The sequence below is a fragment of the Rhipicephalus sanguineus genome, chromosome 3, assembly GCF_013339695.2.
Source record: "Rhipicephalus sanguineus isolate Rsan-2018 chromosome 3, BIME_Rsan_1.4, whole genome shotgun sequence".
In the NCBI taxonomy this organism is placed as follows: Eukaryota; Metazoa; Arthropoda; class Arachnida; order Ixodida; family Ixodidae; genus Rhipicephalus; species Rhipicephalus sanguineus.
This window is the reverse complement of record NC_051178.1, coordinates 140,030,257-140,047,472: the sequence shown is the minus strand read 5'-3', so window position 1 is coordinate 140,047,472 and position 17,216 is coordinate 140,030,257. Positions and strand designations below refer to the sequence as shown.

General features: G+C 44.3%; 1 protein-coding gene across 1 annotated transcript in view; it reads left to right on the top strand.

The window, feature by feature from the left end:
- The window catches only part of LOC119387287 (furin-like protease 1, isoforms 1/1-X/2), a gene marked incomplete in the record, with an annotated part of 197,772 nt that overhangs the window by 177,577 nt on the left and 2,979 nt on the right, over positions 1 to 17,216 (top strand). Inside the window, 2 exon segments of the mRNA XM_037654629.2 lie at positions 1 to 322; positions 4,301 to 4,438. Coding sequence (XP_037510557.1) covers positions 1 to 322; positions 4,301 to 4,438 — 460 coding nt within the window.

Genomic DNA, 17,216 nt, shown 5'->3' with positions numbered 1-17,216 from the left:
GGCACATCCGAGGACCCCGACGTGTGGTCTGCGGGGGCCGGTGCACGCCCGCCGCCGCAGTACGGCGACGTCCCCAGTGGGCCGCACAAGGAGGAGAACGAAAAGGAGGCACCACCCACGCCCGCGGCTCCTCAGACGACTCGAAAGACCACGACCAAGGCACCGACGACGCTTCGGCCATCTCCACCACCGGTGCCCGTCTCACCGACTGCCAAGGCATTCCCCGTGTACCGGCCCATGAAGCCACCGCCTTCGTTAGGCCGGCCGCCCAGCGACCACGAGTCACTCGACAACTTCATTCATTCCGACTCGCGCCGACCAGGTGAGCCCATCACGTTTGTCCGGCAGATAGTGCATGTCCTTCAGAATGCCTTCGCGCCATTCCGGCCCCAGCCCACCTACTACATTCAGATTGCCTGAGGCATCTTGAACGACGAGGCAAGTGTAGAGTGCTGCCTCTGTGTTCCTTCGTTTTATTTGGTTTTTGTTTTGTTTTTTTGTTGTTTTTTTATGCAGCTGCTGCCTTTATGTTGCTTTTGTCTGCTGTCATTTTGTTGTCTTTAAGCGAACTTATTGGCCATGCCTTGAATTGTGATGTGCTGGGACATGCGATCTTGTTATAGAAGTAGCTAGAAAGGAGGCCAATAGGCATAAGCCAGGGTTATGATGTGTGATATCCATTCGTTAAAATGTGTCAAGTGACACAAGGAATTGCATCCGTAACATCAGTAAGACACCCCGAAGCCGCCCTCAGAAATCATTGCCTGAATCAGGATAGTAGTGCTACTTACGTTGACCATTTTTGTTTTCTTCCCTATTTTGGTATTTACATTGTTCAGATACCGATTCAGGCTTCAAAGCAGCTGTTGTTGGGGCTTAAAAAAATAGTTGTAGCTGTAGCTCGTACTTGCATCAAATGGCCATGTTTATAGCGACTGATAATTTAGCACAGCGCAGGCCTGCATCGATGGCCCCAGAATCCCAGCCTCTTGCTATGCATGCTGTAACAGCATGCATAAAAAAAATGCACAGCTTGCACAGGTACCCTCAGTCATAGCTTCACACTGCGAAAGCTGCCTAGAATTAACAGCATGTGCACTTGGGCTCACATTCTGATATCAGTTTCCTCAAGGACCACTTGTGCCGCATTTGCTGACTGGTGATCGGGCCAGATTTGCTAAGATACTCTCATTCATTGATGATCAAAATATTTTGATTTGCATGAATAATGATATTATTACAGCAGAAAACATAGCATATTTCGTAAGGGTAGCATCAATAATGATAATAATTACGAAAACTTCAGGTTTATATATAATGGAAACTAAGGAAGCGGAAAATATGCTCGAAAAAGCTGCATCTATGTATCTTTTGCCGCCACATTTTGTCTTCTGGGTTATTTCAACACTTTCTAAACACTTTTTAATTGATGTATACAAGTGCTACCTAAGTGAAATTGTGCACCTTAGGCAGTTATTTTTAATATTATTTGTTTAATCCCTGTAATAATGATGCGTGGTACTCAAAGGCCACTACTTACATTATTCAATGTTCACTTTAATTGTAAAAAATTTTAGGCATATTTCACAAATAGTAGCATATTTCTCTCTTGTGTGATCGGAGCTTTTGGGAGAACAGTATAAATAACGCCCTTAGCAGCCATCATTTTACGTGGCATTAGCACCAACAACCTCTGCTTCATTTTATTTGGCCAATTATGTGCAATGCTCTTGGGATTTTCTTGTGGGAACTGACACCAGAATGTGGTACCATTCATGCGCACGCAACCATGACACGCTACACGCATTTTACAAAAAACAGCCATGACTTTGGCCTGTGGGTCGTCATTTTCATTTCCGTTACGTTATGTGTGGTTTAAAATGAGTGTACACTTGTTGACTCTACGACAATGCGCACAAATTTTTTGTCTACAGTGTTGGTATATACACAAACATTTATCGCTTATATTGTCTTGTTGGCTGTGGCTTTTTGCCAGTAGTATGTCTCATAAGTTAGGTCTTATTAAGTATTCACTTTTTTGTTAAAGTTGAGCCACAACATCTTTTTTTATTGTTTAGCCTCGCAGCTATATTTTGTGTAGGTAAGGTCCCATACGAAACTGTGATGGATGAAAAAAATTTTTGCTCCTACTGTGACCAGGAACTGCCACGCAAGTTGACTGTTGTAGCGTGGATTTAGCGGCAGCACTGTTTATCATTTAGAGTTGTCATGTTCCAGCACTTTGCGTGCACCTTTTGTTTGACCTGAATTTTCTAATCCCTAGGTTTTCTTTGGTGTGTGCCATTTTCCTTTTGGGTTTCTTGTGCATTTATGGAATGTGTTTGTGGTTTTTATGGTGTCTGTGTGTGTGTCAAGCCTGTTATTGCTTCGTTTAGCTCGGCATTCTTTTTTTTTACTTCCTTTCTCTCTGATCTGTACGAATGCATGCTGTCGTAAACCATGCATGTATACTGATTGCACTGATTACTCGTTTGAGTTGATTAGGTTTTTTAGATGCTTTTAGGTTTGTTAGTTGGAGTTAGACTCTCACTGTGTTCTGATATTGCCCTTTGGCCTGTGGTCATTTATTTGTCTGCATAGGCAAAAAGCGAATTCATCGAACGTAAGCATTTGACTGGTGCGCATGTTGCCTTGTGTGTCGGTCACTGCGACGCTGTTCAAGGTGCATGAAAGAAATGCTTTCTATGTACTCGTGCTTCTTGTGATGCTTTTTCTTCCCTCCAACTTTTTGGCTTCGTAACTAACACTGCTGCACTCACTGTACATCGAGAAATATGATGCTTGTCTGTTGCATTACACAACATTCTTATTGTGGAGCCAGGAAACATTGTTTACGATGTCAAGTGTGTGTTTATATAAAGCGGCAGTTCTTATGGAAAAGCCTTCTTTGGTCTGTAGAAAAAGAGTACATGTAGAAAAGTTTATCTCTCGCAAAATTATCTTATGCCAGCCTTTTTTTGTTGTTGTTGTTGTTGCATCGACAGTACGTGTCCCATTCATATATTTTAGTACGTGCCCACCACATATTTTTACTGCCTTTAATGGTTTAGCTTATCTTGTCTCAGTTTGCTTAACACAGTTGAGCTTGTGGATTGAACTTTTGTAACTGTATATGACATCATTGTATGAAATTCTCGTGAATCTTTTCACTATTCAACTATAGAACCATACGCTTTCTGTTCCTTGTAGATTATGATGCGTCCATTTTATGTAGCAATTGGCAACCACAGTACAAAAGCTCGTAGGTCTAAAATCGTTCATAGCTTCCTCAACATAATCCTAACAGGACCTGCCAGCTGCATTGCTTTGATCCAAGCATTAGAAGAAATTTCTTCCTCTCACTCATGGGGGAAGTGTGGTCAAAATACATTTTTTAAGCATATATACGTGGTGTCAGTGTTGAAGTTCTTAAGGCAAGAGCAAGATTAATGTTCACAAGGTCTACACATGCAGTCCGACATTCAGTTGTGGTTAGCACTAGTAATAGATGGCAGATGCTTTGCTTGACCCTTTTACATGCTCTATTGCATAGACTATGCAGAAATTCAGCTTTTCATAGAACCATGGTCCTGGTATATTTGACCTCATGTTTTGACTGACCTACATCTACGAAAGAAATTAATGTATAGGTGGCGCCCGTATAGAGTGACAAAAAAAAATCTTAAAAGTTTGGATCAGCAAGTCCTTGGGTTATTTAACGGCTATGTAATGGTTACAAGTCTGTCAGTAATATGATTGATCAAGAATGAGTGATATAGATGAGCTGAAGTGTTTAGTATGGCGACTGTACAGTACAGCATAATGTTTTGTGAGCAGCTGCTGCGCATTCAGCCACCAATGCTTCCAAGCTTTAACGAAGATTCTACTTTGGAAAGAAGCATCCAGTCAAAGGAGAGTGGCCACTGTTTGTCAGAGTCGTCAATGGCTGTATTCTCAACTGATCACTTTGGGTATGTAGCTTCTAGTGCATGCTTGTGGCCATGCTTATAGGGCTGTGCCAAGGAGACAAATGTGGCAAAAAGAAAAAGAAAGCACATTGGAAAGGAAAAAGCCTCACTCCCACAGGAAAGCATTATTTTCTACTGGGTAGTTGGTGTGTTCATCATTTCAGTACCACATGCTAGTATAGTTGCATCAAGCGCACTGTACAAAGATCACTTGATCACTCGAAGTGATCAGTAGAGACTACGGCCACTGTCCTCAGGTTATATGCGCTCAGTCCTGCTCGGTCGTGCTTAACCGCAGAAGGGCGCATGCTCAGGGACCCGTTGTCTTTCAGTGGAGAGTCCGCAGCCAGGACTGTCGGTGCACGGGACTCGGGAGAACCCAGCCCGTGGCACCGGCGTGTCCAGCAGCAAGCCCATCGAAGGAAGCGGCGCGGCAGCGCACGGCTGTGGCGCTGGCAGGCCCTGCCTAGGTTTGTGGCCGTCCCTCTTGGTCCTGCTCGTGGCCTTATAACGGTGGCGGGCTCTGTCACGTACGCTGCTGCTGCTGCTCCTGCTGATGATGATGCTCGCTCGTCTTACTCCTCCCTGAATTGCTGCCCCTTCCCCCCTCTTCCAACCACTAACAACCTTTCGGCGGACGAAACTGTTCGGCGGCGGGCTTCAACCTGTGCGTGTTTTACATTTCATGCGCGCATCCCAACACTTACGAGCGTGCCACGTTGCAGCCTTGGTTCACGTCCCGTTGGCCAAGGGTCTTGTATTTGTGTGTGTGTGTCATGCTCCCGTCCTCGCAGTTCCTGGGCTAATGTGCCCGTCCTACAGTCACAATTATCAGTCTGTACATACCATGTCAATTACGCTGCAAGGCCACAAACGTCATGGCTCTTCGGCCTTGCCAGTTGAGAAACTCCCACTTGCGACAAACCAGGTGCTCAATTCTCTTTGGTCTTCCATGCATGCAACTGAAGCAGCACTTGTAGCTGAACCCCTACTTGGGTTCAAAGCACCCACAGCCACCTGGGATCAGTTCCAGTTAGAGGATCCTATCAAAGGGGAAGCATGGAAAACTTCTCAACTGGAACGGCCGAGGGACGATGGCATGTGGGCTTGTAACTGGAGATACATGCAGCCTACTGCATGCTGAACAGTGATGCGTTGCAAGCAGCCCATAATGCCACCATTGGTATTTGCTCAACTGCACATAATGTGGAGACATCTGCACTATACTCTATCTCGCAAGTAACCTACAGCACTGCCAAAGCTAGGAAGTGTACATGGGCTGCGCAGTATTTGTGCACAGCAGAATATGGATCCGCACTTACATGTCTCATTATTGGCACGAATAGAAGAGTTTTACCTTTGCTTGCTGCATTACACTGATACTTTGCAGTGATACATGATATACTAATGTGCTTTTACAAACATGTACAGGGTGAAATATTGTAGCGGTTACCGTTGGTGGCCGTGATTGCGTATCAACATGCCAATGTCCATCCAGCCTAGATTGGCCATCACAGCTCACTTCGATCTGAATTTGAGCTTTTCATGCTATAAGTCAACATTGACTGAAAGACATAAATGGCAGTATCAGTCACTGCTTTGTTTTCTCTCACACTTAGGGCAGAACATTAGATATGTTTTGTCATTATTGAGATTATCTGCTTGTGACACTGCTGAGCCAGAAAAGTGGACTTATTTGAACTTCACAGGTGGTGCCATGGCACACTTGCAATGCCTTGACTATGCGGAACGCTGTAATGGCTTCCATGCTCACCTTATCGGTAATTTACTACTCCGGTTTCAGTAGACCGTATAGATGACATTGGTCAATAAAATGCCAACTAGATGCCTAGCAGATGATGTAGAGTGGGTGAACATATCTGGAGGGGCATTCTCCCCTACTGTTCACTAGGGGGCTCCAGAGGCAGCGTGAAAAAGAGCACAGATGAAGAGAAGCGGCACTGCCACAATAATGTAAACGCAGCGTATGGCTACAGCACAAAAAATTGATTGCATCAACACACTTGAAGAGCATGTTTCAGCAGGACGCTGAACTGACATGACGCACGCATATGAGCACACATTTAAGAGCTTTTGCCTTACCTATCCACTAAGGTGTGTGCAACTTATACAGTACTGCAAGGAACTACTGAGATAGAGTATAGGTGTCGAAGCTTAAATTGAAGGAAGTACAATATAGTAACCAATTTATGGCTATTAAGCAGCATTGCAAAGACCAGAGGCGCTGATATGCCAGGATCAAAGCAGTAGGAAAGCTTTTGCAAACAGTCTTTTACATTTTGGTTGGGACATCTTGCACCTCCTGTCAGCTGCAAGTGGTTGCTGTTGTAAAAAGTCTGTTCCGCACAATAGTGGCTACTCAACTGTCTGTGTGCTTGTGATTTGTTGTCGGGTTTGTATAGTCTCTGCGGGTGCGCTTGTGAAGGCAGTAGCTAGTCCTGATGACATTCTTAGCCAAGCATCTTCAACTTTCTCGAGCATTTCGGCACTGTGAATTTCACAGGGAGGCACTGTTGTGAGAATCCATTGGGACAGAGTTCTTGCAAAATGGTAACTTGTTAAACAGGTCCTACCAAAGCACAATTGTGCAGATGGCTTGTTGTCGCACTGGAAGCAATTGGATGAATGAAAATTTCTATTTGCTTCATAAGTACTATGGCAGTACACATTTTCTCTGTGTGCAATCTGGGATCAAGCATAACACTTCGACGTTATTTGCCATGTATAGGAGTGAGAAGTGCTTAGCAAGGAAAGTCTCGGGTCTCGTTCTGTGCTTTGCTTCAATGCGACCTCTGCCTTTATTGTATATGTTAATTGATGGGCATACTTGCAGCCAATGTTACAACGAGCTCGTTCTTCCTTCCGTGGGACAAAGGGCTGTGTGCTGTCCAGTCCTTGTCCCACGTCATTAGTCTCATACCTCGTGGCAGCATAACATACAGGCGCAGAACAGTGAGGGTTGTTCGTATATAATGTCAAAGTCAGCCTTGTACAGCTTCTGTGTGCCAAGCCAGCAGCGCGTACTACCCACAGCTGTGGTACTGCAGTGTGTGTGTATGTGTGTGTATGTGTGTCAGTGTGTGTTATGTGCCAAGGGAACATAATTCTAGGCAACTGTGCTAGGCAATGTTTATGTCGATGAAACTTGCTGAATGCAAGACAGGGTGGAGGTATACTTAAAGGGGTACTGACATGAAAATTTGCAGTTGTAGTTTTTTTTTTTTTTTGCGTCAATGAAAGGCTAAGCTCTCAAAAGTCTAGGAAATGTACCGCTAAGCATGAAAGCACCCTGAAAAAGTAATTTCGGAAAAGTAGTTTCGGTTCGTACTGTACTCTGACATCGCAACACGGTATGAGCTTCTCGTAACATGCTAATGCAAGATAATCGTGACTTTTCCACGGCCGCTTCGCATTGTGGCTCCGTTGATGACTCACAAGCAGCCATTTTGAATATTTTGGTGATGCACAAGCGGCCATTTTGGAAGTTTTGGTATTTGACTATCATCACAACAAGCCAGACTACTGCATCAAGTCACCAGGAATTATACTGTAGCCTAACGTCAAGCTAGTGTCGATTTAATAGGTGTGCCATGAGAAAATCGACTTTAGTATAAAAAAAAAATATCTTACCAGCATTTGCTGAGCTTCACACTTGGTCAGAGCTGTCTCTCTCTGCAGGAGAGTTGCATGGCAGTGTACACTCACCTCTGAAAAATGGTGTCAGTACCCCTTTAATGGCCACATGCACGAGTCAAGGCAGGCATTAAGCACATGGAAAGGAGCCTGTCAGTCTATGCCTGTCAAACTTTGTTGCACACCTCATTTTTCCTGTATCGCTTGTTGTGCCATACACACTTAAACATCTCTCTTGTACACGAATTGTGATCCACTTCGTGTACGAGAATTGTGATCCTGCGAGTCACATTGGCTTTTGCTTACATCTTGTAAGCAGTAGCTAGGCATTCAGAGTGTTATTTTTATGCTAGGCCAACAGGCATTTTGCATTTAAGGACATTTTTTTAGCTTATTGTTCAGTCTTCAGGTAAATAAACCACGCCCACTGTGTTCGTCAACATTGCATCTTATTAGTGCAAGTATTGCGCGTGGTGGGAAACACGAATGGCACAGCATAAACGTGTGGCTGTTATTGAAAAAAAAAAAAAAACAGAGCAAGCAAACTGCCTGTAGCACCTGTACAGGGCAGCCTCCTGTGCGGGTACAAGGTGTTCAGTATGTATGATTAGCTCGTTGCTGCCAGTACATTCACACAAGTTGTTCAGCCTTGAACATAGTGCAGATGTTGTCATCGCTGTTGCCGTTACTCGTTGGCTCATTGTAATACTGCTGGTGTCTTCAATCTTTAAAAGACAGCTGCAAGAGCACATTCTTGGAATACCATTCAGTCTTAAACCACCCTGAATGTGTATAACAGCTTTTGTGTATTGGTACATCCCATATTTACACTGTGCAGACTTTCTTGTAAACACTGGCTGCACTTCCCACGTCAGGCCCAACCCCCTTTGTAATGCATGCAGATTTGGTGAGCATCAAAAAATGTTTACTTTTACTTTTTAATGAGAAATATAGCTCTGCTGATTTAGTACCACTGGCTGGTAATGCGACGCTTACTGCAGACAGCCTGCATGTGGTGTGGCCGAGGCTTAATTCATTCCCACGTCATTGGCTAACATGCTAAACAGCTAGCGAGAAGCTCTTATGCTTTGGAGTTCTTTGTACAGTTTTCCACTCTCCTGTGGTGCCATGAGGTGTCTGGTTTCTGTGAGCGCAAATACTATTCTACTTACTCTATTTTTCCTGAGCACAGCCACAGGCAACCTCGAATTTCTAAGGAATTGTGCTAATAAAGGACAGCTGCTGTTCATTTCCCAGAAGAGGTAATGCACCACTGTAAATAAAGTTTCGATTTCAGGAGAAAGAGTATAAGGGTTTTAACTATATTTGCAAGTGTAATGGCAAAATCTGTGGAATAATTTTTCTGGACGTTCATAATCTGCAACAACAGTTTCAGTTAAACTCGTGTTAGGATATTGAAAGCTTGAATATTTTGTTCTTGAATTGAGACTGAATGGACATTCCATGTATGGTGGCAGCCTGTGTAACAAATCATACACAAATGTTGTCAGAGGGAGCTAAATCGGTAGTTATTGCTGATGCAGTGGAAATTCTGTTTCTTTGCACACACACAGCATTTTTGCAATGCTTTATATAGCCAACTGTACTTTTGTGTTCTGCTTTAAAGAGCTATGCATGCACCTTGCTGTTTTACGGAAGCTGTTGTACGATGGATGCCTTTTTTTTTGCATCCGTAGCTTGGGCTAGGCAACGCTTACTTGTATATACACTATGTTTATATGTACTATGTCTCGCACGTCTGACTACTGTACATAGGACAACCTCATAATCCTCATAAGAAAGGAAACTAGGACTTAACGCTTTTGAGAGAACCAGGTGGGAGAAATGCATTGGTACCTGGTCTGAACCAGAGAACTGTTGAGGGCTAGGTGTATCAGTCATGTATCTGGGGAAGCTAAAATGATGTTAATTGCTAGTTCTATGTCAGTTGTATGCTGTGGCAATTCAAACTAAGTTTACCCTGTGAACATGTTGTTGATGCACAACTGCAACTGCACCTGCTCGACAACTGCAGAAGCAACCAAGCGACAGTGTTGCTTACATGCGTCTTAAGTCATTGATGCACTTAAACATGGAACCTTTGGTCATCTGGCATCTGATGATTTATTAAAACCTGACTAAGGCTTTTTTTTTTCTTAACATATGTTGGTAACCTGTTGCAGCAAGTTTCCCTATCAGTATGATTGAGATTAATCTGCAAAGACTGGTTCATTTGCTTTTGCCATAGCAAAGGTACACCAGCATCCACGTGTGCCATAGTCTTATTTGAAAACAATAGCGTATATGTCTTGTTAAACTGTCGTCGACTATAGAGCTCTGTAAATTGATTTTTGTTGCAGGTCTCTTTGAATAATGATACAAATAATGTTTATATTGATTGCAATGCCACTGACACACTTATTATATGTAGGCTTATAAATGGAATGTGGTGTGATACTACAGTAACAGTTCCATACACTACAGTGTCACGATATGTTCGTGCAACCCCTGCTACGTGCTACGTATTCACTATTCTTGTGTACTTCTATGCTTGTGCTACATATCTGCATGCTAAAGCTTATGAATGAAACTTGCCACAGTCACTTCAAACTATTGCAGCATTATGCTCGCAGACAACTTTCTGAGGCACTGGAGAGGACACCGCAGAAGCAAAGCACGTGCAAGCAGCAGTGCTCTAGAAAAAAGTCTTGAATTCTTATCCGTGCTAGTTTAAGCAGGGAAGAGAAGGCATAAATGTCTTATTTACACCAGCTACATGAGGCAAGGTGTATCTCTGAATTGATAAGGTTTTAATTTTTTTTTTCTTCATTGTTCGGGCAAATACGTCGCACACTACGCTGACTTTGAATCTGTTCTAAGAAACTAAATGCACTGTCATATGTTGTTGTACAGTATAGACCGCTTATAACGTAAGTCGCCGGAGTCGCGAATATCCGCACTATAAGCGGTACCGCACTATAACCAAAACAACCTTTTCAAAGGCTGCACTTGCGCAAAACGTGTTGAGCATGTAGCCTCGCGTGTCCGATAATCGACATATGCGATTTGGGGCGCTTACAACCACTTAAATCTCCGAATGCATGTTCAAAAATTAACCGCCAAAGACCCGCATTGCCAACGAAATGAACACGGGGGGAAAAGCAAACAAAACAAAGTGCCATCGCGGAAATTCGCCGACTACGTTTCAGGCCACCTCGAGGTATGCGCATTACACAGAAACCATGTCGAATCGCGACCGAAATTTCACGTGCTGAGCGCGGTACCGATCGTTCGATTTCACGGGCGCGCACGCGATGTCCAAGACATTGCAATCGAATCTGGAACCACCATTCGAGAGTCGCTTGTGCCAACCATGCCCTCGTTTTCATTAACGATATGATTCCCTTCCCTTCAAGTGCAGCCATCGCAAAAATTTTCGTTGATTCCGCACCAAACCGCAACTTTTATCGCCCGCGACCGCTACCGAAAAGCAACCAACGCTGATTAGGCCTAGCCTGCGGTTCAGCATGTTGTCGCGGGAAGTTTGTCCAAGACAACATGAAGGTCGGAAGTCGAAAAGATCGCACTCAAGCACTAACCCAAGAACAGCGCGCGTGATACGAAGTTTGTGTTCGCGGCCGGGAGACCAACGGCGACAAAAGCCCGCCAAGCTCGTTTAAGTCCGCGCACTGGCAGAAAAGGCGAAAGCTCGCGTCATGAAGCCGCAAAACTTTTCAATTTGCGGACGAGGTAGCAAACGCGATATCTGTAGCAAGTGTGATAACAACGACGCTTTTCCCGACAGGAAACTTACTTTAAAGCGCACTTGATGAGGACGCGATCGTACGTTCCACGCATTCCACGCGGAACGCGCTGCCGGCAAGCTGCCGCGGAGCCTTGCCGCCGCCGGTGCAAAGGCTACTCCGTCGCCTAGGCAACCACCATCCTTCCCCACTCTTCTTCAGTGGTTATTTAGGAAAGGAAAAAGGCACCTAATTTCTGTCTGCCTATAGGCGACACGGCGCAGTGCCTTGTAGGGGTGGGGGTAAGGAGGGAATGAAAGAATAGTAGGAAAAAATAGAGAGAAAAGTGATAGAGCCATCCATCCAACGAAGTGAAAAGAGGACAGGAAAGATTGGGAAACGGTCACGGGAGTTCAGGGACGGGTCCGCGAAACACAGCTAGAGGCACAATGCACAACACCGACGAAACGGAGAAGGTCCCGACGATGAGCGGCGCACGGCATAGCGGGCGAGGAGTCCGTCACGGGGCGCCGGTCAGCGAGAGGTACGAGGAGTAATCCAGGACATCGCGGCCGGCACGTCCGTCTTGCTTGAAATCCAGCGAGCCTTCCCCACTCGGCGAGCCCGCATAGCGCTGCCGCGGTCTTTTTCCTCCCTCCGCCCCTCGTTCGTTCACTGTGCGTGCCCTCGCCCTTCGCAACGACCTCGTCACTCCCTCCCCAGCGGCGTACCTCCTTTGAGAACCGCACCCGCTGCCGCGTTTGTTAGAAATATTTTCCCGCAACCGCATAATAAACGGTATTTCAGCTTGGGGGACTGCACAATAAGCGGTATGCCTATACATGCGGTTCTATGGGAGGGTAAACGGGAGTCGAAAAAGACCGCATTATAACCGGTCCTGCACTATATGCGGTTACGTTACAAGTGGTCTGCACTGTAATACCTTGCATTGTAGCACAGGTGCAGAAGCTCTACCCTCGTAGCTTGCCCTATATTGCTGCAGAAAGGCGTTTCTAAATGTAGTTACCTTGCTATACTGCCTTGCGTAAACAGAACAGGGTGCTTCCTGCAACCCTAATTAGCACTGCCAGGTAGTCTGAAAAAAATGACAGTGATTTGAGCACCGCACTAAAATATGAGTGCTCTGGCAAGCTAGAAGAACATTCTGCCCAGCCAATGTCTCCGTATGTAACGCGTCTGATGCAGCATTGTCGCTTGTTGCCAGTAATTGTTCTGGTGTCCCCGATACCTCGCAAGTGAGAACTTGGTAGCATGAACGAGGATTGGTGTAATGTGAGCCTGTGTGTTGTTTCGCGGTTTTCAGTCATTTAAGAAAGGGCACCCCCATTTCTGTGCAAGTTGTGACACTAGCAGACATCAAAGAAAACCTAGACTGTTGCATATGTACGTCTGTCATGTTCTTGTATAGCTTGCTTTCTTTTGAGGCTGCTGAATTTGAAAGTTTTATAGAGAGCCCCCTTTGAACTGTTCTTTGTTCTGATTTTGCACTACTTTATCGTGTATGCCTTGCACTTTAGAGTATTTTTGCTAATAACGTTCTAATGATAGCTCAGAGATCTGGCGTTTACTCAGTAGGCACCAAATCACTCGCACTTTCAGTGACAGAAAGTGCTGGTTTGCTGGGCTTTTCCTGGTGAGATGCACTGGTGGCGTGCAGAAACTGCATTTAAGAAAAAAAAAAGTGAACGTAAAAAAATGGTATAGAGGAATCTTTGTCTGATCCAGGTATTAATGTTGTACATTTATTTCTGTATAGATACCTACACATTTCACACACACACATTAAAAGATGTGTCTGTACATACAAAATGGAACCTCTCAAAGCTGTAATGTGTAGCAGTCTTGAGTGTGTAAAAAAACATGATAAACGGCAGGTGGCTTTCCCAGCGAAAATTGTGTGTAGGCATTTCAATGCTGCGAGCAAACGAGTCAGGTGTTCGGTGGCGTGTAATCAATGGAATAGTGATGTGTGTGTGTGTGTGGACGTAGGTGTATCATTTGGCACATTCATCCAACACAGGCAACACAAAAATACACGCCAAAAAAAAAAAAAAACTAACGTACTGGTTATTATGTGCAAGAACTGAGTGGCAATGGGGGAAGCTGTCTCAAGTTTGGTTTCACACTAAGACTGCTGTAATGGGGCATTTTAATTTGCGAGCATGTTATATTTGCCCCAGATATTTTACAAGATCATATTGGCTGTAGATACCCAAGACTCTTGATAAAAATGGGGTACGTAGGGGGCTGAATAAACTAATTTTATGAATCTTGCCAAACATTGTCGACTTTGATTTGTGTCGTACCACTTCTATTTCTCTCTGCTATTTCTTTCCTATGCATATGCAGATCACATATTGGTCATCCAAGCACGTCATTTCTTATATTCACTGTCCTAAATTTCTTGGAGGGAATGTTTGTGCACAGATTACAAGCGGGCACAATGCAGTGATGCATCACTACAGCTTTGCAGTATCTCTCACTCTTTTACTGGATTTGAGAAGTTTATTTACTACTGCTCGTGGATTATCTAACACTGCACTCTGCGCATTTCAGAATCTTGAAGCTTTGCTCTTGCTGACATGATCTATTCTCTTAATCACGTTTAACCACCTAAACAATTCCTCGAACTGTGTGTTCACACAGCCTGTCTAAAGGAGTACAGACGTCGACAGTTCTGATTCCAAGCAAGCATCAAACCTGCTATGTACCTTCTCAAACACAATGAAGAAAAGAAATAAGCAACAAGAAGGTCATATATAGCATGGAAAGTGCTAGCAGTGAAAGCAATGATGAGTAACTGCACTGCACTTCTCACTAAGGAAAGATTTGTGTTATGGAAGACTAAGTTGGCATTGGCCGTCGGGTATCGAAGATTTTGCATTTGGTGGTCGGTCAGTAGCTATAAATGTGCGCAAACGTCCATTCGTACCTGTTTCCTAGTTGGTCAGTGCTGAGTGAATTGGTACATTTGGTTGATTTTTAGTGAGATAGGTGTAGAATATGAGTGGCAGACAGAGCCTAAAGGGGTCCTGCAACACTTTTTCAGCATGGTTGGAAAACACTGCCGATCGATAGTCGAGGCTCCTGAGAACATGTGAGCCAAACATTATAACGCAGTATGCAGCCTGGAATTTACCATAATTCTCAAAGTCTGCTAGAAATCGCATGCCCTTCTCTCGACGTATGATGCCATAAATCCAAATGACCGCAACATGAACCCAAAGTCCATGGCCATTGGCTGATTTGAGCATTGTGAGCTGCATAGTTACCGTGATCGCCACGGGATGCCGTCGCATGCCCGTGCACGTGCTCGCGATCACACTGAAAGTAAGCTGCGTGTTCAATGAAAAAAGAAAGGAAAAAAAAAAAGAAAGAGTGCTCACGGTCACGACGTGCGCCTAGGAAAGGACGCTTCTTGCCCCCTTGTTATCTCCCCACCCCCCATCCACCTGCCTGCATAGCTTTCAGCATGCTTGCTGGGACAAAAGGAGAGAGAAAGTGCTTACAGTGTGCTACAAATTCCTGTAACACTGCTCGTACTTGATGAATTCTAAAAATATTTGCGGCAGTCAATTTGTGAGGCAATAAACTCTTTTAATGAAGCCATTTGATAATTACTTGAAAAAGTGTTGCGAGCCCCTTTAACTGCCAGTCCATAACAGAGCTTCAGACTAGCTACACAGCTGTCGTATTTGCGAGGTCGTAACGACACCACGTTGAAGTTGAAGTTGAAGTTTATTGCCACATAGTTACAAAACATGTATACACAGCAAGGATGGTGGGATAAAAGCTGCATATAGGCAGCTTGACTGCCTATATGCAGCCTATATGTATACATATAAAGCAAAGGGTACTCTCAATATACGTATTATCATTGAACTGTGCTAATCCGGGCATTTCGAACCAGCATGGTACACTTAGCATAGCATGACAGGTCCCTCTTACCAAGGGACCATGTGCCTAACACAAATAGCAGTATGCGCGTGCCATGTTGCAGCTTCAGCTGAACAGATGAGGTTGTGCTTGTTGTTGTATTGTATCGTGTAAGTGGAACTGAAGGCTCTCTCAGTATGTATTCTTGCGCTCCTGTGTCCTGTAGCCATCATACATACACCTTTGTTTGTGCTGTAGAGTTCTCACTGTTGGCAGGGCTGCAAACGTTGCACACAAGGGTACGAATTTACTGCAAGACCTGTTCCTCATTTGGCTCAGATTTTTGCACAACAAAGAGCGAAATTGAGGTGGTGGTGATCTTACATTCTACGTATAACATCGAGTGCTTTCCAAGTCTGGTAAATTGCAGTATTGGAGGGTAAAAAAACTCTCTTTACCATATTCGTGCAAATGCTAGGTGTGCGCCATAAGGTTCATCACACCCAAAACACGCGACACATTCCCAATTTGTAGGCAGCCTTGAGAAGTAATCTTGTCCCATGCTTGTCCCTTTTTTCCTTCTGGGCATTTGGCTGTCTTTCACGTTACGCTAGTTACTGAAGCTTTTGATTGAACAACTGCTAGAAAACGTCTGGTCGTCTGTTCTCTTTTGGCTAAGCACAATGGCACCACACTAATGTCCTTCTGTCTAAGAACGCTCAAGCGACCAACTACTGCGCTCGGATGCTTCAGTGTAACCCGCATATACCAAGGTAGGTGGTCCACTTCATGAAGTTCCAGTGCCACCCTCTCATGGATGTTTTCTTTCTTTTTGTTTCCTTCCATCAAGCCTGAATGCTTGGTTGTTTTTTCTTGGTTTAACATCTCACTAACACCTGGGTTTCACTAATTGCCCGTGATGACAACACGCTGCTTGCCTAACTGTTGCACGAGCACTGGAATGCGTTGCAGTTTTGAATAATATTTTTACTGTGTTGTGTGAAATGGTGAATTCATTTCCTTTTCTTGTTATCTTGGCTTTGTACAGTCGATACACGAACACTTTGTTGTATGCTAGGCTAGTTCGGCTGCCTTTGGTGTGTGCTAAGCTTTTGTAGCGCGGACACAATGTTGATATGTGGGCTATTGCCTTCCCGTGACCAACTTGCTTGGGCTAATTACTCTTTGCTACACTGCAACTGCTGTGACAAGTAGTTATATGTTGAGGGCACATCTTGTATGGCAAAAATAAAGTATTCTTGGTCATGTTCACTCGCTGCTTTTTAGCAACTGCATGAGGGCCAGTAGCTCAGGTGCAGTGCTTTTGGTTTTCTTAATAAAACATGGAGTGTCTATGATACTCTACAAGATTATGGTTGCCTTGGGGGGGCTAGGCGTTGTGTTCTGCTGCCGTGTTAGTGGGACCAGTAAGATTTGCCTTTTTGGCTTGCCTGCGTTCAGATACCTTAAACTGTCTACACTGGTGCCTACAGATGGTGTTGTTGGTGACAACAAAACTTTGGTTAAACACGGCTAATGTGAAATCTTAGATCTTTTTGTTTTGTTGAGTTCTCTTTCATTCTTGAAAGTTCGCATCACTTTTTGCTCTGCTAATGATAATGTGCCCCTTGCATTGCTTTCTGGCCAACTTATGCTTGTTTGTTTGTTGCACAAATACCGCAGTATTGTGAGTATTGTGACATGTGTTGCTTGCACAGCACTCTCTTGTTGCCAGCTATGAATGTTTTGCATGCAGCACAGTTACCATTCTGTCTGTTGTAACTATCTACATCTCTGCATTAACCCGGAAGGAGCGTGCTCTGTGTGATATGCTTTGGGTACCTAACAAAAAGTTGGCTGCGGTGTGCAAAAAGCAATCTACTTTGGGTGTACTTCGTGGTATGCTTATGCTTATGTGCAGTACAAAGTTATTCAGCTTTTAGTGTGTCTTCAA